This window comes from Odontomachus brunneus, unplaced genomic scaffold (assembly GCF_010583005.1).
Source record: "Odontomachus brunneus isolate Ranch 3 - 2012 unplaced genomic scaffold, Obru_v1 Obru_scaffold_065, whole genome shotgun sequence".
NCBI classification, from domain to species: domain Eukaryota; kingdom Metazoa; phylum Arthropoda; class Insecta; order Hymenoptera; family Formicidae; genus Odontomachus; species Odontomachus brunneus.
In genome coordinates, this window is record NW_022639515.1 from 879,017 (window position 1) to 901,163 (window position 22,147).

General features: G+C 44.0%; 1 protein-coding gene across 8 annotated transcripts in view; it reads right to left on the reverse strand.

Annotated features, from left to right (window-relative positions):
- The window catches only part of LOC116846483 (neuronal calcium sensor 2), a 219,177-nt gene that overhangs the window by 7,826 nt on the left and 189,204 nt on the right, over nucleotides 1-22,147 (reverse strand). For 6 of the 8 annotated variants that reach the window (XM_032820370.1, XM_032820364.1, XM_032820366.1 and 3 more), the window contains one exon: nucleotides 8,221-18,544. In XM_032820370.1, coding sequence (XP_032676261.1) covers nucleotides 18,368-18,544 — 177 coding nt within the window. In that variant the 3' untranslated portion in view covers nucleotides 8,221-18,367. Of the gene's footprint in view, nucleotides 1-8,220; nucleotides 18,545-22,147 lie in introns of those variants that run through there. The other 2 variants (XR_004378504.1, XR_004378505.1) reach the window with 1 other exon arrangement.

The following is a 22,147-nucleotide window of genomic DNA, read 5'->3' on the forward strand; positions in this document are numbered from 1 at the left end:
AGATGGAATCCCTCTAACTTTAAAAATATAGTACTTGAAATATTTTTCTTTTAGATTTAAAAGAATCCTCTTAGGACCAATATATAAGAGGATTACGCTAAAAATTTACGGCCAAAAATAAAATGACGTTATATTTATTGGGATTGTTTTCAGAACCAGAAATTCGATTTGCATGGCTGAAAGACATCTGGCCCGATCATTGTCACGTTGATTCAACCAAACTTCTTTCTCCGCGTAGGTAAGTGTCATGGACACGTTCGTGTCCATCGAGTAGGAAATAGAGCTGAACAATCGTTCGTCCTAACAACGAAATGAAATAGAATAAAATCGCGGAGAAACTTCGTGTCGCAATAAAAGACGCAGCACCACTTAATGCTCAAGAGTGACTTACAGCGGACCTCAAACTGTCCAATACCAAAGAGCGTATCTCATTGATCATTAACAAGTTTCTCGGACTATAGATGCTCGCGAAATCCCGATTTCTTACCGCGGTGCAAAGCACTGCGACAAATCTCTCCGGCACGTCTCATCAGTTCGCGGACGGTTCTTTCGCGGCGCGAAGTGGAACTGCAGTAGAATTCACTAATCTTTCATTTCGTAAGTGCTAGTTATATTTTAGGAACTGAAATGTACTGTTAAAACACCTGCTATTCCTTAGCGAGATACCTTGCTGACAAACGTAGTAAAATTGAGAAGAATTTATACGGAAGAAAACTGTAATCCTGTAGTCCTCCCTGTGTATGAGCTAAATAATAGAAAGCGTTCCGGGAAAGTTGCCGGTGGCGCATAACGCGAACGCTCCACAAACGCTTACGCGAATCGAGGGCTGTAATTAACCGGCAGTACATTCCCGCGAACAGCCGCTTTGGACATGTATACGTATATACCGCGAAGATCGATCACCGATGATATCCGTGTCTCAGCCTTGTTTCCTCAACGTCGACGTGGCGCTAAGGGCGACGTTTGACGTACGATCGCGAAGAAGAGAAAAGAAAACCGGCAAGATTCATCGACGAGTCAGCCGTATACACCTTTGGCTCCTCATCATTCCTCTTCCCTCATGATTCCCCATACGGGATCCACCCGCAGACGCAACTGAGCAAATTGGGTGCGCTCTGTAGCGAAGAGAACGAGACAGAGGGATTCTACGGGTGGAATCGATGCGAGGAAGCGGTTAGGTGTAATACAAGAAAGTGTGCAATTCAGAATCCTCCTCTTGCTCGCGTAATTAAAACACTTGTACCTTGAACGCCTTGTTAAAGATTGAATTTTGCATTACCGTTTGCACGATAAAAGCGGTCAAGGCCCGAAGGCGCCTTCAAAGGTACGGATTTCTTCCTCTTTTCGCGGTAAAAGCGCTCAGATCTTCAGCGTTTCACGAAGACGCCAGTAGGAAAGGTAGTAAAGTCGTCGCTGACGAGCTTTACTTCACCGCGGCGAGAATAGAGGATTCCTCATTAATGCACGTCCCGTGATTGTACTCTCGTTCACTCTCATCGACAGACGAGCGGGTCGGGAGCCCGACGGGCAGGCCAAAGAGAGAGAAAAAGCTGGTCCTGCTTATCGCGCGACAAATCCACCCTCGAAGCTACCCTCGTCTCCGGGACATCACTACGCGGAGTGAGTGCTCGCCAAGGTATCCCAGACGCGCCAAGTACGATAATAACGCCAAGTGATGGCGACAGTAACACCCACGCGCGCCGTCCCCCGAATCGACCCGAGGTCATTTTGTATAACAGACTGCCGAGCTACAGTCGAAGCGCTTTACTTTCAACATCGCCGAGCTGTGTGCCCGCGTCTAACAATAATAAAAGCCTCACGAGCGAGTAGACGTATTCAACTACATATCTGCATAATTTGCAAAATGCGCGTGTGTGATTCATCAACGCGCGCCGATTAAGCGGACGCCACCGACCGCCCCGTGATCAATGATAACGCCGCGCGAATTATCGTCGCGTGAACGAAGCCTGGGGATTAAGCGACGGCAAGTGGCACGTAGGGCGCGAAATCCGCAAAGTAATAGGTAAAGGTACCGACGCCTGGACACGCGCGCGGAGAAAATATCGTGGTAAAATTGCAACTAAATTTTTGCACTCTTGGACGATACAGAGAATTATTTCCACGATACAAAGAATTATAACCGAAATTATTATACGTTTGTTTAAAATCGCTATTCACCTTTCACTTTTTATTAGAAAATTATTGCAATTATTTGAATATTTTCTTTTTTACATCGGCACGTTTTTATATTCAGTAAATCATCAAATTTATTGCTCTTACAGTACTTAATGCTATAATTTCAGTACAGTCTAGCTTTACAAAAGCATTATTTGTAAAGAGGAACATAATTTTGACATAAATTGTACTACAATATTTTCTCTGTGTACATTTTTAATGGTTTTGGCCTCTAAGTGTGAATATTTAAACTTTCAATATAGAATATATGTACATATTCGACATATATATGCACGTTCTCCATATTGAAAGTTTAAAAGTTTTGTAATAATAATATTTATTACCATTCAGCTATATACATAAAAGTTTTGTATTTATATAAAGACCAAAACAATAAACATGTCCAGAGAGAGTTGAAATACATGCCTAATCCTGGACATTTTTATTGTTTAAATGCGAATATTTAATCTTTCAACATAGAATATATCTATACGTTCAATTTGTATACAAAATATACCATATTGAAAATTTAAATATCCGTATTTAGAGACCAGAACAGTGAAAATGTGTCCGGATTAAAGAACATGTCCATTGGCATTGGTACTTTTATCTTACACTCGGCCACCTTTCTTCATTTCGCATCCGAAAGCTATCAATCCGTTCCCTCGGCTTCCGAGGGATCGTGACGAGACGCGGCGCGCCGTGATTCGGATTTCAGTTCGCCAATGAATGGTCGCTCGAAAATTCACGGCGAGGCCGCCACTCGAGGGGCGCCGGGAATAATCGCGACGTGAATTGCGATATAGAGATATATCGCGTCGCGTCAAACGTAAGCCGGATGAGAGCGGACGCGCAGACGGGCAGAGACGGGGTTGGGGGAGGCTGGGGATAATTGTGATGAGAATGCGTCACATCACGCCGTGATCTCCGCGAAAGCGGTCATTAAATCACGCCCTCGTCGGCGCTGACGGGATTTTCGACTTCGCGTTTTGGCGACAGACGCGCACAACACCGCACGCCAATTAAACTAGACGTATACGTAGAAAATACTTTCCGTTAACGAGACAGCGACGACGATCCCGACGGCTGAAGTATTGACTTAGCCTTTCCGCGGGGTTAATTCCGTGCGACGTGCGAGCGTGTAAAGCCCGAGGCAAGAAGCATGACACCGGAACACGAATATCTCTTCACGGTTAAGCTCCGGACGTCACGAGACGCGCCTCTCTCTCCCAGGATTAGCGTTAGGTCTAACGTGCCTAGCGCGCGGATGAATATTCAATGCAATATGCAGCAAGAGCGACGTCGGAATACGGTAATTATCCGACGTTACGATGAACCCGAGCGTAGTCTGAATTAAAGCCCCTCTTGAGCGGCGATAGCTAGTCAACCGCAGCGGCGAGTTCTCCAAGAGAGGAGCGACGAGTTCTCTAAGGGTTACGTCACGTTCACGTTACACGGCGACCTACGTGAACTACTGAGCGCGATCGAAAGTCTACATCCAGCGTGTATATTCGCGAAGAAACGAGGAAGGTTTGCATGCCGGCTGTAAAACAATCAGAGATCAAAGTTGTACATTTCAGCTCAAAATGTACAAATCGCGAGACGCTTTGTCACGGAATTAACTCGGGAGACTCTGAGCGATACCCCTCTCGCAGCGAGGCTTCAACCACGTGGAATTTAATTCCGCTTATCTTGCGCGGGCGTACAGCGAGCAAAATATTAAATAAAAGTGATCCAACAACGGCTGTGCTTTGTTTCTCTCCCCGGCTTGAAGAAATTAAAATCTCAAAACTGTCTCCGAGCATCGGATTCTACTTCCGCGGCACGAAATGCTTTTTTACTTATACTGAGAGAAAAAAATATCTAGGAAATATTTATTCGGTGGGTACTAATGAGATAATCACTTGTATTAATATATAAGATTTTTCAAGTAAAAAAACATACATCTTCTTAAGATCTCTTAGCTTTTATAAAAATAATTGTTTATTCTACACTGAGACAAAAATACTTGAAAAAATTTTGTTTGCGGAATATACACTTTATTCACAGAAATAAACTTTATGTCCCACGAATAAATTTTCAAGTACTTTTTTCTCAGTGTATTCAAATGAAAAAATACCGATTTATAAGTAAAGATATTATTGGTACTCACCAAATAAATATCTTTTAGGTATCTGTCAGTGTATCAAAAAAAAAAGGAAGAGAAAAGAAAGCGTTCCGTACTAGAGTTATTCGAGATGATCGATTACGCGCGGGAGCAACAATAAAGAAGCGCCGATTCGGGACGTTCGCGGGTTGTTACGGCGCGGATAAATGATCATACCGTGGCGCACTTGGTTTTATCAGCGGAGGGTTAAAGAGCGAGATAACACGGCGCGTCGAGTGGAGGGTGAATCGGAAATTGCAACGTAGAAGCCGACTCATCGATATTACGAGTGAGCGAATCGGGATACGCAGTCACCGCGCCCGGAGAAGGATTCTCCCGCCGCTTACGAAGATTGATTTCTCCTCGACAGATCGGATCGGCATCGGCGTATCGATCTGGCAGTGTGCCGATGTTTCCTTGGGAGATTCAATTTATCGGCCAATGCGAAATCACACTTAACTCTCGCGAGACCGGAACTTGCTCCCCTCGCCCGTGCCCCAGTCAGAATCTTCTAATCACATCAATCGGCAAATGAGATCGAATTTACTTCGCGCTTCATTCAAATTTGAGAAACTTCAAACTCGCCAAAGTGACCTGCGACTTTTCTTCGCTCCGTTCCAACGCGAATGCAAGCTTGCCTTCAGCAGAGAAATAGAGAGAGAGAGAGAGAGAGAGAGAGAGAGAGAGAGAGGAAGAGACAGCTTGCTTTGCAATTGTTACGAAATTCGCGAATCTGACTGGTGACTCTCTAATCTTGGCTGAAAGCCTCGCCTTAACAGCTATTATCTGAAACTTGTCTCATACGAGAAATACTCAGATCTGAATTTAGAGGGTTAGATTTAAATCATTTTTTCTCTGAATTATATATAATACATATACAACATTGCATTTATAATCGCAATTCAGTTAAAAAACTCGCATCTAACTCTAAATTCAGATCTGCATATCTCATCTGAGACAAGTTTCAAGTGACGACTATTAACATACGGGTTTGAATATCTCAGTTGAGACGAGTTTCAAGCAACAACTGTTAATACGGGCCTCCGAGCGTACAGCAATCGGATTCACGAGCTTCACAACAGTTGCAAAGCGAGCTTTCTTCGTCGAACGTAGCCAAAGTTTCGCGAGATAAATGCAGATAGGCGGGACGCGCGACAAATTTTGCGACAGACATTCGGACAGATAATCGAGAGCGAACAAAGTTACGCAATGGACTCTGGTCCGACGTTGGTGACGGTGGTGGTAGTTACACAAAGGTACCGAGGGACACCTGACAAATGGATCTACGTGACTTCCATCGCCAACTAGGGAGACGTCCGTCAAATGTCAAGTGGCGCGGAATATTTCCGCCGGTTACGAATAGACGCAGGCGGAGACACAAGCGGGTTTTACGAGTGTCCTTGAGGAACGCGCTCGGGAAGAGGATGATTCCGGCATGCGAGAGTTAGCAGTGCGGCGAAATAAGAGCGGCGCGTTAATAAATTTTATCGTCTAGATTACACACACGTGCTGGACGCGTACTTGCGGTCGTTACCGACGTAATACGACGATCGTGTGTAATAAAGAATTATTAGAACAGTGCTTTCGAGGTTGCGTCGAGGGTGTACGACGGGGAGGACGGGTCGGGCAGAGAGGAAGTGAGAAAAGAGCAAGAGAGGGAGAGCGCGCACGGAGAAGCCGTAGAAAAATATAAAATCGCGTAGACTGTAAGAATAGCGAGCGCGCGGGGGTGGCTTTCGGTTCTTCGTTTATGTCGCTTTGACGATTCCCGTCCGCCTTAATTGTATTCCTCGTTACGTTAATTGTTGTCGTCGGCGCGGGATTGACACTATCTCCGTCGTGTCGCAGCGAGCTATGAAGATCGGGATCGATAATCCAGGGACGCGAACGCGACATTTCATCGATAACGAAAACTCAACGACTTTTATCTAAATCTGAAACGGCGCCCATTCAACAAATACCGCGAAACTTATCCAGAGAAAATATTGTAGTAAAAATGACAAGAAAATTTCGGAATCTTGGACCATACGGAAATTATGACCGAAACGTCCACATACGTTGGACTTATTGCTAGGAAATTATTGTAAAATTTCGGTTACCCAGAAATCTTTTCTGGTTAACAAAATCAAGCTATCAACATGTTCAAGCTAACAAAATTCCGGTTAACCAGGAATCTTGCTTGGTTAGCCGGAATTTTGTTAACTATTAGAAGAATAGAATTAATAGAAGATTAATAGAATAGAATTCTGATAATTTTAATTGAAATTTTAATTCGTTTATCATCAAATACTTGGTTAATTCAATCAAATTTTCTTTCTCGTGTAATCTTAATGTGTAATTTTTGCTGCGATATTTTTCCCGCGCATCTGAAAAAAGACGATACAATTGTCAATTAGATCGTTAGAGCGTGAGGCTCAATATTTCGGTGTCGCGTTTGCGCCAATATCTCGCTATAAATCTCGATTGACCCGGCAATAACACGAGTACGTGCTGTACGGAGAGTCTGTGTCGCACGCGCGGCGATCTAGGCAGAACCACAGATGGGAATCCGAGTAAGGATGATCTGAGTAAAGAGAAGAGTCGAGACCTGAATCGGGGCGCTCGATTTGAAGCCGCGATCAGCGTGTGAACGGTCGGCCAGCCGTTAACTAGTTATCTAAATACGGTACGACGGAAATCGAGCCTCTGGACGCGCGCATTCGCGCACGGTCGCGTGCATTTCAGCATACTTATGCGTACCCTCCTATTGCGTGTGTATGTGTGCGCGTGTGTACGTTAGATACGGGGGTGGCGGTTCCACGAGGGTGGCCACACGTCGAAAGGGGGGCGACAAACGAGATGCTAACGACGGCTCCTCTAATAATGTAATGCACTTTAGGTCCGTTCTTAAGCTTTATAAAAGTCTCCCGTTCGTACGTCGACTCTCGCTTTCGTAAGAGGGAACTTTATTATGTCGATTGTCAATGCTGCACTTTCTATTCGAGAGGAGAGAGTCGCGATGTTCCGTTCCCCGCATTATCCCCCAGTCTGCCGGAAGTCGTGCGTGGATTACGAACCGGGTCTTGATTGGCGATTTAGCGATCAGAACGCGAGTGTGTGCCCTTGTAAATCAACGACGCAGTGCGAATGCGGCTCTATCTCAGGTCTTGCGCATTGCTGGCAGGGGGGGGGAAGGAAAAGAGACGCACGTTCGAGTTACAAATACGAAGTTTGCCCCAAAACTATTGCCACTGCGCTTTCACGCGCGTATTTCTCGTTAATACGTCAATTTTCCTTCGGAGGTGCATTTAGACGCGGATTCTCTAACAATTTTCACAACGGGTCAGACAGAATAATCTCTCGAACATCTTGCCCGGACAAAAGTCTCGCCGACTCCAATCTTGTTGTATTCACCCGCTAAAAGTCTTCAAAATTATTTTCAGATTTACAGACAAGAAGAACAGCAGTAGTTCTGAGACATTAACGACAATAAGATGTACCAAGGAACGACTGTGTTCGCAGAGAAAGTCTCATTTCTTCGCACGGAGAAGCGTGAAATGCGAGCTTTATTATCGCCAGTGGGCAAGACCGTTGCTTTTTCTTTTCTCTCTTTACGAACTGGTACAGATTCGCTCTCTCTACACATAGAATATATATAATATATATTAATATTACTTTTATAACACACGTTTCTTTTTTTCATATATATATTATACGCACGTATATGTATATATAATATACTTCGAAATATCGTGTTAACGGATAGAGTTCTTCATCTTCGTTTAAAATTGACTTAATCAATTGGTAGTTGCGATTGAAGCACGTAGAGAGTAAAATCGCGAAGCGAGAGGACCTCCGCCTCTCCCACGCGTCATGGAAGGAGCCGATGATATGTACCTAGCCTAATATTAATATGTATGCGAGCGCATGTTGATCTTTTTTTTTTTTATTTACTTCGTCGGCGCGGGAACGTTCTCTAGCGATCTACTCCGCGACTCGATCGTCCCCGATTCTCCCCTCGACCGGAGAAATCGCGACGAAGAACCGGCAAAAGTCCCGATGCAAAAATCTCACACATTGGAATTATGCAAAAATAACGAGCGAGGATATTCTGTTTCTCTTTTTTACTTCTTTCTTCATTCACGTTCGTCGAGTCGATCGAATTTTGCCTCCTACGAGTGATCTACCGAGAAGTCAGCCGCGAAGATCGCGACGTGACTCTCCTTGATCTACGCGAAACTACTCCTAATTTACATACCGTACAATTCCCCTCTAGAAAGGGGCATGCGAAATCGATCGAGCTCGATCGACATTTCAGCGGAGGCGTCCGCGGGCGAGACGCGGCAGAGACGACAGAGAGAAAAGAGGGAGATTGAGGAGGAGACGAGAGAACGCGACCGCGCGGACCGGAAAGCATATGTCGTCCTAATAGAAACACACAATTGGTCGAATGCTATCACTAATAGACGCTAGTCTATCATCTCCTCGGAATGAGGGCGAGAGCAATAGATTTCGCCGCCTCTTAAGATTACTGCGATCCGCTCAAAGGCTCATCCCCTAATCTAGGTGACGTAAGCTTGCGGCGTGAGTTGGAGTAAGAGATAATGATAACTTATTTAATTTATTTCTCTTAAATAAATAAAGATACTTCCGGTGCAAGGAAGTTAGAGTGTAGGGAGGAAAAGGACGCGTAAGCGAAATAAATTATTTTTATTTCTTACTCAAACGCCAAGCTTACGTCGCCTATTGTAGACGAGCCTTTAGACAAGAGAGAAAGAGAGACGAGAGAGAGAGAGAGAGTATGTATATGTGTGTGTATGTGTGTGAGTAATGCGGAAATGCGATGAAGTTACTATTCGTCTCGTACGAGACATTGTTCACTACACATCCGGTCGGGGAAAAATAAGCGAAAGACGCGGTCTCCCTTTCCGTGTACTCTCGCGAGAAGTAAATTCGCCCCTGCGACGCGATATTCGCGTTGCGGCGACGCGCCAGTAACACATTGTGGTCCGCTTGTCGTTGTTCTTTGGCTGATATACGCGAAAAGGAGGCGTGTGGGTATCCCCTCTGGAACGTACCGTTTTTAACGTGGGGGTTACCGCAAAACCGATCATCACCGCCTGCACGGCGCCGCTAATCAATTTTAACACGGCTGATTGATCGCGACATCGTCGATTAATCCTTAGTGCGAACAATTAACGTCGGTACACCCTGATGAATTTCGACGACGCCGCCGTTTGAGAGATTGATATCGCGCACATTAAATATGCTTTTAATCAAGCGCGATACCGTCACTTGCAATGGAGCCATTTTCGCGCGCCCTTAATAAACGGCTGTTGACAAACGGCTGTTGATAAACGGCAACCTAATACTTTCACGCCACCGATTCATTCCGGTCCCGACGCCCGACATTCTTGCCCTCGCTCTAATCACGCCGTTGTAATCTACCTACTGAGTGACTACACATACACACACATATGTTCTCTCACACATTCACACACATACACACAGCCTGAACAATAGCGCGCACAACAACTGAAGAACCAGACCAGCGCGAGAACTTACGCGCTTTTCACCGACCAGAAGTTCCCCGACCCGTTCCACTCGGAACGTGCTCTTTCAAGGATCAAGGCATTCTCCAACATCTGGCGAACGGCGGACAATTAGTTCGCCGCGGAAGGATGCCGTATCGAGGGCGGAGAAGAATGTCAGATAATCGTCTTGTAATCTCTGTAGCGTGTCGTACTTTCCACATAGAAGAACATGGCTGTGGACTCGGAGGACGTCTGCGGTTTCAACTACCACAATTTTCGCCGATTCGCGAGACTAGATTTGCCTACACATCGCAATTCCCCCCTTCTGCGAGTTCGTACGATTAATTCTGGCGATTTCTCAGGTTCATGTGACTCTCTTTCATAATTTGTAATACCGTCGCCTGCTAGATATTCATTTGTGCAAATCCTTGCACGGGGAGGAAGGATTGGTTGAATCAGCGTGACAATTGTCACAACCAAGTGCACCGAGAGAAAAAAATGGTTAATTTCGCTAAAATTATTATCATTTTCTTTGTGGTTAGAACCACAAAAGGACTATGTCCTTTTGTGGTTCTAACAAAAAAAAGAATAGTAGTAATACGCGTCTAAAGTTATTACCACTGACATTGTAGCAACACTTACTATAAAAAACGGTTCTCCTGACTATAACTACTTCGCTATGCGATTACAGAGTTGCAAATACCGAACACTTTTTTCTCAGTGTGTCTTTTGGTCGAAGGAAACGGAAACGGAATTTCTGGCCCTTAAGAACCGAATTTGGTTCTCAAGGAACAGAGATTCTGTCTCCTCCAACCAGAACGCGTTTATTCGCGTCATTGCCATGTTAATTCAAGCAATTTGCTTCTCCGTGTGTATGACTTTTTCTTTCTATTTCCCAAAAGCGCGAAACATCCGCGGAATTCCCGAATGCACTTCAATCGACGGCTAACGGTAGCCGCAGTCGATATCACAAGGGCTTCGTGATTGCCGCGTGGAAGCGACTTGAAATTGCTAACGCTACTCTCGTTACCGTATTTGTTAATTTGACATTTCGGTTTCCCGCTTTTCCTTTTTCCTTCCACCTATCTATCACGATAATCGCGCGGACGAGGGATGAGCTGGAAATCTATTTTTAAAAGTTCTCTCATCTACTCGTAATATACACCCATCCACGCACACATTGACTTTAATTTATACTCCTGATCGACAGGAAGTACAGTTGCTCTCTGTACACTTTTATGAGTCTACTTCACCCGCGCCGCGAGCTTCTCGATCATCGTCGTAGCCGACATTCAGGATACACTACCCCTACGTGGTGTGTGTGCGTGTCCACGAAAATTGCGAGTTAATCCGATTAATTACTTCCACAATGACGGTTCTCGTCAATTTGGTTAATCTAACGAGGTATATACAAATGTACAAGGTGTTCTCCAACGTGAATAACGTCGCGTCCACAAAAAGAAAGAACTGTGTGTGACGCGTACACGCGTCTCGCTTCTTCATCTCTTTTTTTTTTAATATATCTCTCTCTACGAGATTGACTAGAGATCGCATCGCGTCCGACGTCACGTGCATCACGTTCCGGGATTCTTTAATATGGTCGCGCTACTTTGCTTATATTTAATAGTAAGAGTATTAATTCCCGTCTGATTTTCGCGCCGTTCAGTCTCGTTCAGCGAGCCGTGGTCGGCATGCAGTCGACTGATCGGTCGAAAAGTTTGTTCGCGAGAAGCCCGAGTAATGCACACGGCGCGTTTTATATACGCTGGGAATCCGCGCGGATCACAATGTGTTCCAAGCTGAAGCGACTGGACCGCTCTGTAGACGGAAGAAACAACTCCGTCGGTATAACCGAATTTTCTGTTACTTAGGGACCAGATGAAAAACTCGGTTGTAGGAAAAATCGATATGATTGGTTCATGTAAATCTGATTATGCCAAACAGACTCAATATCTGCGCGCGTGTGTGTATGTATATGTGTGTGCATATAGAAAATTACATATTGCATTCAAGAAAATATATAATTGCTTCTTTCAAGTATTTCATAAGTTTATAAATTCGCAAATCTATTATAAGCTCATCAAATCTATTCAGAATATATTTCGAATCTTACCAGAGGTTTAGCATTTCAATGAAAAATATGAAAACAAAAATTCGATTTATTTGCAATGTAGACTCGAGCCAACTATATCTTTTGATAAAATTCTTCAATATTCTTATAAAAAGAATAAATTCTTCTTTGAAGTACATAATAACGAGCTTTTCTCAAAGTTGTCATAAGTATATTTCGAGACTATTATCAAGAAAATATTCTTTGCTGAACGTAACCATTACTTAAAAGAAGGAAAGTAAAGCAAATAATCGCTTCTCTAAACGGCAGAGAATGATATTTTCCTTTGTGTGGTCGGCAGATTTATGTGTGGGCAAATCATACTGGCTTTTCCGTGAAAGATTCCCGGAGGAGATTCCTACTCAGCCAATCGCCCTCTCGTGATCTCAACCGAGCTTTAATGCAGCTGAATGTTTTCGGTCACAATAGCGGAGATATTATTTCTCCGCGCGCGCGTCAGCGAGTCTTTCATCTGGTCCCACCCGGGATGATTCAATTACCCGGAATACTGAAGAAATCTTTTTCTCCGTGTGATGGTGGAGGAGCGACTTTCTCAACCGTCAACAGTGACGGCAAAAATAATCATTGATTTCCCCTCGGATCAATTTCACCCTTATCGCGCGCAATCAGCCGTCTATCGCGTTGTCGACCGTTTTCTCGTTCGACTGAAGTTTGCAGGTTGCAGGTCGCGGCGCGTATGCATCTCCCAGAGGATCCAGAGAGAGAGAGAGAGAGAGAGAGAAAGAGAGAGAGAGATAAAGCGCGTTTGGTCGTAAATTCCAGGTCGCGCAAAATCGTGTCGCGCGATTAATTCGACTATCTCGCACACACGTGCGAAATATGTACGCGGGGAAACTCATATTCGCGCTGCGCTTAAACGATGAGAGATAATTATTTCACACGTTGCTAGCCGCGAGAGGCACTAGATGATAAATTGGACACGATCGGTGTCGGCGAATTCGCGTCGTAGCGGCGAAATATCGAACGATTGCGAATTCTAGCGTTGATATATCTTTTTTTTGCACAACGCAACATATGAAAGCGCTTGAAAAGTATGTCGCGGACGACCAGGGCCGTTGTGTGTGAATAAAGTTCCCGTTTGATTTCCGGAGAGAAATCTCTGCTCACGGAGGCGATTGGAGTTGCACCGGGAACGACAGCGGGAAGAAGGATCCCGCGAAACGACGCCGGCGATCGTCGCGCGGCAAATCGCATCGGAATATCTCCGGAATCGCCGGAAACAGCTAACGAAGCAATTGCGGCGCAACCTGCAACGTGCATCTCGGCGTATGCAGTGGGGCATGCACAATGGCGATACACGGCGGCTTCGAGAGGGTTAAACCGCCGACGAAATATTCCAGATGTATCCGGTTTCGCGCTGTTTCTCGGAATCGATCGTGCCTCGACATGTGCGGTCGTGAATTCTGTGCGTTGCGACGCAACGTCGCGAGTTTTGCAATCGCACGCATTTTTAAACGCTGCGTAACGAAGGAAGACGAGAAACCTCTTGCGAGATACCGACAGATGTATGAGTGGTATCGCGCTTTGAAAAATTGCTCCGTTGCTTTTCAGGAGTCGATCTCTCGCGAATGACAGTGGAATATCGAGCGAACGGTATCTCTCTCGCGAATAATATCGAGTTGTGTGATAAAAGAATCCCGGATTTCGCACATGGAAACGAAAGTTTGGTTGGATCAAACAAATTTCTGATAACATACGACACAAACCAGAAGTTACCAGAATTCTGCTGAAGTTAATAATCTGATCAAGTCAGCCAAATCTTTTTTTCCATGCAGGTAAAATGAAACAATCACTTCGAAAACTCGAATTCTACCCAGCAGAAATCTATTATATGTAGCCTCAAGAGAGAATTCTTTTAAGACCAAAATGAAAATATTCTAATACCCCAAAAAAGAAAACTTTGGCTGTAAGATAGAATTCCCGTATTCTGTGTGAAATATTCTGGGCAAAAAAGTTCCATGTTCTTTTGCAAAAAGAATGATCCTCTTCTAATAAGAAGAGGAATGATATTGCGCTTGAAATATTTTCCTCTTGATTTTAAAGGAATTCTCTTAAAAAGCTATATATAAGAGTACTCTATTAAGGACAAGTTTTTTTGGGGTGATTACATTTTGACGTCAGAATTTTGCGGGATAATACGTGCGAAAGATTACGACGAGAGATCATAGATCAAAATGGCGTATCAATGCCTCGTAAAGTACAACGACATGAGGATACAAACGTCTAGTTTCTCCTGGAAAACGAGAAATTGCTTCTCACAAAACCCGATGTATTATTCGCGAGATCGTCCGTCGCAAATGACTTAATCCATACGTTCAATTAAGAACACTCGGTGGCAAGCTTACCTTGCTGGATCAGCGCAAGGTACAGGATTCCCAATGACAAACAAGCGATTTGTCTGCCTCCGCACGAACGGTAAGCTTCCCAGCGCATCCGCCTTATAGAAGAAAACGTCACGCGCCGACGTTTACGTATCCGATACGCGTGCGTGACGCTTGTTCATAAATCTTAAAATACATGCGCGCCAAGCATTGACCTCGATGCACATTGTGCTTCTCGCGTATACACGATACATGTTATGTTCGGCGTATACGGCGCCGACGAAAGAAGAGAAGAGAAGAGAAGAGAAGAGAGAAAGAAGGAAGTCACAGAGCCTTCGGCGGAAGGCGTCAGGACGTCGTCTATGCGCACATCGACCAGCACGCCGTTGAACGGACGAAACGGTCGGCCGTCGCGCGGTCACAAGCTCGATTTTCTCCGTATCGATTAGCCACCAGCGGATTTTGCGAGACCAACCCTTCCTCCTCCTCTTCTTCATCGCGTCAGCGCGCGGCAGGATGATGCAAAGCGGGGCGTTTACGTGTAAATCATAATACTTCACGTTTACGTGCAGACAACGTAAACTATGTATGAGATATGATAATGAACAATCCATGGAAATTTCGTTCAAAGTACATACGGTTTTTGTTCAAAAATTAATTAGTAAAAATTTCCACTTTTCCTTTAAAATCCTAATGTTAATTTAGGATTACTTCTGTTTCCTCAACAAGTTAGAGACCATAGAATTTCATTCACGTAATAAAATGAAAATTTCGTGCCACACACATTTGTTGTCTCTTTTAAATATATATTACATTTATAATTAACATCTAAACTCTCATTTAACTCTCATTTAACTCTCATAGTTAAATTGCTCTTTTCTGTGTATTTTAATCTAATTCACAATATTTCACACAGTTTACCTTATCTGTATGATAAACGAGCGTGTACATATCACGTAGAAGACATGCAAATAATCCGCGTAGAGGTAATCTTGAAGTCGACGGCATCACCCCGATACAAGGCGCGTGCAATTCCTGGAGCAACGATAGGACTGCATGAACCGATAGATAGATGCAACAGACCGATCGCCGGCGCTCGCGAATTTCAACAGCCGACCTTGCGTAATGAAGAGAGGCCGATTCTTCCAACGGCTCTCGGAGCCGTCGGTTAACTTGCACCGCGGCTTAACGAACCTTTTGTCTCGCTAATCTAGTTCTACAAAACGCGTTAAAAAATCAACTGAGCGACGGCAGAATTTCACCGGTTGGCGCCGGTGCCTAGACGGGAGTTGCGACTCGCCGCTACTCTCACGGGCCAATTAGTCCAATTAATTGCACGTCGCCGGCCATTGTTGTCGGTCGCAGCCCTGCGATTTCTCTCGCGGTATTCGCGATTGCGGAATGTCGAGGAGAAAGATCGACCCGCACGTTTACACGCGTATGCGATTGCAAAAGAGGCAACGGCGAGACACGACGAATCCGCGAGGAGATTTGTGACATTTGCACGAATGTTTCGGCGAGGAGATTGCACGGAGATTGACCCGCCCTTTTACCGTCTCTACAATTTTTATCGCTCTCCTCCGGATCTCGCTCGCCCGCACAAAGAGCGCGTCCTCGTGGCCGACGGCAATCCGGTGGATTTTCGTCGAACACGACGGACGAACACGCAACCGGCATGCTTCGCGACCACCACTTCACAATGGCGCATACGTAACGTTGCCCATAATGTCACAATTATATTTCGACTTGAACGTGGGGGACGATGGCGCGGCGTGCTGGTCGACGAATGCGAGCCCCCGACATGGATCAGCTCGCGGTGGGCCGATATAAAATTAACGTATTTCCCTTAAGCGATATTCCCCCTATCTCTAATCGACATTACCTTGTCGCAATTCGTTGTGTTACCATCTCGCGTGAGCGCGCAACATCGTCCTCGTCGTCATCGTCGTCGTAGTCGGCGTCGTCGTCGGCGAGACGGCTCGTGTCGCGTCCTGGTATCGCTCCTCGCGTTTCGGTCCTCCTCTGACCTACGCACAACAGCTCGATACACAACGATCGATACACACTTTGCGCAGGGCCGCAAAGGGACGCGACGCACGCAATCGCGCGCCCTGCGTTCTCCGTGCATCGCGCGAGTGTCTCGCTTAATTAATCCTACGAGGCTCGCACACCTCCGGATGTCCCGCACTTTCCTCGTCTGCGATGCCGCAGTTCATCGGCTCTTGTCTTGCTTATGTCGTACTGCGGTTTCTCTACCGCGATATCGCGCGGCGGCCGAGCCGGCGGCACCCGACCTTGCCTGCTCCTGATCCTGGTTATTAGTCGTCTGATGCGCTGCTCGATCTTTATTCTACTTGGGAGAGCTCCGTGCGATCGAATGCGAGTAAATCTCGACGCGATTCCCGCGAAGGTTTCGTGAGCGACGGAACGAAGCGACGTACGGAATGAAGACAGTTGATGGCTGTCAAATAAACAACTTACGCGAGACTCGGTAATCACAGTCGGCTTTGAGCTGTTCGAATGTACATTTACATAGGAATTTCCTTAAAAACGCAAACACGGCCTAAGCTCTTCAAGAGATCTTGAAGGGATCCGCGAACTTCGGATCAGATCGAAACCGATCGTACGTGGCGTTGAAATCGCGTGGGATACGTTTGAAAGATGGATTTCTGTGTCGTGTGTGCACGAAGAAACGCGTTTCGTCGACAAACAGACGACGATCAAGTGCTGGTGAACGCGTGTCAAGCATCCGCGATCACGTAGCGATTAATCCGCGGGGCGGTGACAAATAACTTGCGACGAGCTCGGCTTGCTCTATCGGTGTTAACGAAGTGAAAGCGCTCACGGGAACAACGCAAGGGGGCGACCGGCAGCAAGACTTCGTGAACTGCTGGGGATCCACTGATAAATCCCGAGTGGAGCTGGAATCACAACGGTGTCGCCGACATCCTCCCCGAAGCCTCCCAAAATAAGCCGTACCCGCGACGAGAACATTATACTGTGCCGCGTGCAAAGACTTCTAAGCGCATCAGAGGATTAACAAAATTTTCTTTGGCCGTGGTCATGTTATTAGGCGGAACTGTAATCCGGAAAGAGGCAACTCTGAGCGAGTCGTTTGTCCAGGATTAGTCAAGCCAAATTGTCGGTGCAAGCACGGGCTTCGGAAGCCGCCACGCTGACACTCATTCCTCCTCTCTCTCTCTCTCTCTCTCTCTCTCTCTCTCTCTCTCTCTCTCTCGCTCTCTTTCTGTTCGTCTCTCTCCCCGAGTCATTTCCCCCCGTGTGAACCGAAGATTCCACCCCCTAGCTAATTCCACCGACACTAGTCCGAGGAAACTCCTGGACGTGAATCCGCTGCTGCGGTTGTACCAAGGCGACGAGGCTCGCGGATACGACTACGGGTTGCTTTCCGGGATAGCGAGTGGCCTAATTTGGATCCTTCGTCGTTGTCGTCCCGGCGTCGCCCTGCGTTTCGCGTCCTCGGGACTTTTTGCCTCGGAACCAATCGTCGGGATTGTCGTTGTGTCGTCCTGCGGACGCGCGATTCCGCGAACATCGGGAAATTCCTCCCTGTCTATCTCTCTTTCTCTCTTTGTCGTCGGACGAGTCGTCGCGACTCGATTCGAATTATCGTCTCTCTCTTTGTTTATCACTTGTGCTCCATCATTCTCGATCATCTTCGATCATCCTTGATATCAACTTCCTGCTCCTCCTACTTTTTCATTTATCACCACTCATTGCCCGGCACGAGCGACGGACTCGTTATCGAGCCGCTACAATGATAACGTATATATACGTCGTAGTTAATAGAAAATTATCGTGTACATGTATATATGTGAGCAATGACGTGTGATCTCTGTGTATGTGTGTGTGTGTGTGTGTGTGCGTGTGCGCGCGTGTGTGTGTGTACATATGCGAGGGTCAATTTCGGTGGTGGCTCGTCGTTGCTGGCGTTGACGTTCCGTTTCCGGAGTTCTTCTGAGAGTCGTGAGAGCGTGTGATGTCTTATTGTTTTATTTGATTTTTTTCTTTTCTCTCATGTTCGCGTGTCGACGGCTCGTGCGGATACGCGGCGTCGGGATTAAGGAGCGAGCATCTTCGACAGCTCCTCGTCCTGAAGGCAGCCCTTCAGGAATTCATCTTGCGTCAGCTGCCCGTCGTTGTTCTCGTCCATCTTCGCGAATATGTTCTTTGCCCTCTCCTCCGCGCTGTCCGCCGGCCTGTTGCTCGAACACGCACCGAGCATATCGTATATCGCCTGGGAACAGAAGGATAACACTTTGTTTCTCCACGTGACGCTTAGTCTCACGCAGGGATCGATCGTAATACCGATCTGTGTATCCCGACATATTTTATAAGATCGTTACAAGAGACAGTTCTACATTAATATCTCTACAGGGTATGTCTGACGCGAACCTTGTCCCATACCTGATGTACATGTAGATTAGGTCAAACTGAACACGAAATTTCTTTACCATTTTACAAACAACCACGTAGATTTTTTAATTATTGGTAATTATGTAGAATAAAGACTTTTCCGAATTTTAATATTTTTTTGCTGCAACCTTGATTAATATCTTTGTTGTTATTCCAACAGTGATAATCAAATGGGGGGACATGAAAAATATGTAAACTATCTATGTTTTTAACTATTTTTTCTAATATATGCCTATATGTAGAATATCGTATCCCTTAAGGTTTAAGACTAAAAATGCAACAATGTACTGAAAAGATTAGAACATTTATTTATCAGTAACAAACACTACTTTATTGGTAATATAAAAAAATAATTTTTACAAAAATAAACATTGAATTTTTGTTTAAATTGGAGATCAGGTCTTCAAATTGTACATTGAGTTTTTAAATCATATTTCAAAGATATGCAGTCATAAACAATAAAAAAGTATTAATTAATTATTAATTAATCCTATATTACATTAATATAACAATAAAACAAAACAAAAATAAAAGTACACAAGTAATGTTAGTCATCTATTTTGCTATATAACATAAATATTGCTTTAACAACATGTTTCAACAATATTTTTAACCGATTTGGCTAATTCTTTTATCATGAATCATGCCTGTTTCATTTGTCACCGCGGTTTCCTTCGTCATCACGGTTTAATTCGTTATCGAGCGCAATGATTTCACAAATCTGAAGGTTTTAGTCGTCGCTCGTTGTTTGTTAAAAAATTATTAACAAAAAAAGTTGTGTGAATGTAATATAATTTTTCAAGACAGTTCTATAAAATACACATTTTTCCTTTCACTTTTGTGAGAAATTCTCACTCTTTAGCTTAAGTACAACAGACTTGGCCCCCTCCCGCCGCGTTGCGGGGGGTTTGGGGGGTCGTAGCTCCCCAGTTACACGGCTAGAGACAGAAATTTTTTTTATTAATATCTCGGAAACTATAAGCGACCGCCATGTAGCCATGTTTATATTATTGAAATATGGTAAAAAATAAAAAAGGTGCCTATCCCTAATCGTGTAACTGGAGGGCTACGCCCCCCAGACCCTCCACACCGCGGGGGAGGGGCAAAAGTCTGTTGTACTTTAGCTAAGTTACTTAACTTAAAGTTTAACAATCGCAAATTGAAATGGAGGTGCCACAAACCCCGAAAAGCTATGTAGGAAAAAATAATTAAAAACATTGAAAGGTGTTACGTACTTTTCGGTTCTCCCACTTGATTATCAATGTTGGAATAATAACAAAGATATTTATCAAAAGATTGCAGCAAAAAAATATCAAAATTCGGAAAAGTCCTTATTCTACATAATTACCTTATTATTTAGACACTCTGCATATAAGAAAACAATCAATCACATACTGTGACTGGAAAGTTTTCTACTTCTTGTTTTCGATTCATGGAGTGATGTTGCTCCAAATATTGATACATTTTTTATTGATGCATTCGTAAAAATTGCGCCAATATTATACAACTCGAAATACGATGAAATAAATATTTTTTATGCATGATATTTTGTTTTTAATGCGTAAAGACGTAGATAATATGTTAATTTTCAGTGGGTGTAATAAAATATAAAGAAAACATTAATTTATAATTATGAATTATAAAATTACCCCGACTGAACAGACACATAATGATCGACTTAATTTATATGAGAATGTATGATGCGCTATGGAATGCTGAGTGAAGTAAAATGTAACGCGTAAGCCGATATTTTACACGTCAAGCAAAAGTTAAGTACGGTGCAGTGAAAGGTATCTCAGTATACTATACATATTTGCATACGTATGCACGTCGGTGAGTAATGTTATCTCTATTGAGAAAACGGCGGAGAGAGCGGTGGAAATGCATTATTGGCTCGACGAAGCCATAAATCACGGAGACCAACGAGCAACCCTCGTGTGTCATGTTTTTTCACGCGTGCGGAAATCCACCCTAAATCCATCATCAAGAAATCAAACGTTGTGTGAGTCGCACAACGCCTTTATGAAAAAAGGAAAGGAAGGAAAGGAAGGAAAGTACCATTAGATTGATGAATATTCGAGTGGGCATCGATGGCCCACGATTCCTCCCATTTTGCATCCTGCCCAATTAGGAAAGATAAATTTCAAAAAGATTATATTTTAAAATTATCATCGTTAAATTTACATCGCACAAAAATGTAAGTTTTTTGTAAGCAGCAATAAATTTATTAAAAGTTATACTTAAATTTTCATATTATTTAATATGATATATCGTTTGGGACAAATTTTGAAACTTTCTTTCCTATTTTTATATCATTCTATGTGAGTATAATCCGATACTTTATTACATTATAAAAAAGTCTAATACTTTTGGAAATATTTCTGACAGATTTTGGGCTTTACAATGAAACGTGAGATCCTTAAATTATTTGAAAAATCTCGACGTGTTTGTGCACAAGGAATCGACTAAAACTAACTTAAATATGCCCGGAAGTGTTTGATCGGAAAGTTATTGACAAGATAAGAATCAATACCTTGGTTTACCTAGTATATATCCCACGTTATCATTGTTATTATTGTTATTGCATAAAGTGCATGAAATTCATTCGTGGTCAAGCAAGAAGTAAGCAAATGCGAAGTTAAATCGTTACCGACGGCACACGCACTTGTTTTTCTTATGCACGCGACGTTCACGATCGAGGGAGCGTGGCTAAGTGATAAATTGTGTCGCCACAAAAATATAATTTATCGCGCGACCGATACTTCGATTCACTAAAAGCGCACTGGTATGACTTTTTATTTATAATCTCTTTTGTACATTTTAGCCCACCGTGAATTGCCGGACAGAGATAAATGTGCAAAATTTATTATTTTCTCGCCCAAACACAGAGAGCTCCGCGCGCACGATAAAGCAGATTAATTTTATCGCGAACGTACTGGTGGTTGCTGTGCACCGGTAGGAAACGATTATTTAAATGAAATTAAATTTGTAGTTATCTGCAGCGTTACACACTTTCATCTGGAAGGTTAAATCAATCCCTTCAAGGTACATGTGGAAAAAATTTCTGCGAAAAAGTAACATAATGGAAAGCTCGCGCACTGTTGCGATATAAAGGTAATGTCAAATGCACTTAAACCGTGAATATAATGTCACGAGCGCGACATTACGCGTTACGCGTTACGCTTTGTGTCAAAAGCGATCTTCTCGCTCGGAGGTCACACAAATTTTTATCATCTGAGAAAAATAATTGTATCTATCCAGGTAGACAGGTATACGTAAATTTGGCAGCAACTTTATACTAGTCGATTTGTAAAGGTTGCGTCCTGCATGAGTAGTGTGACACATTTTTCTCATATTCTATGATAAAATAGAGATACAAAAAAAAACATGAAACAAATGATCAAAATTGGCTCGAAACGATATT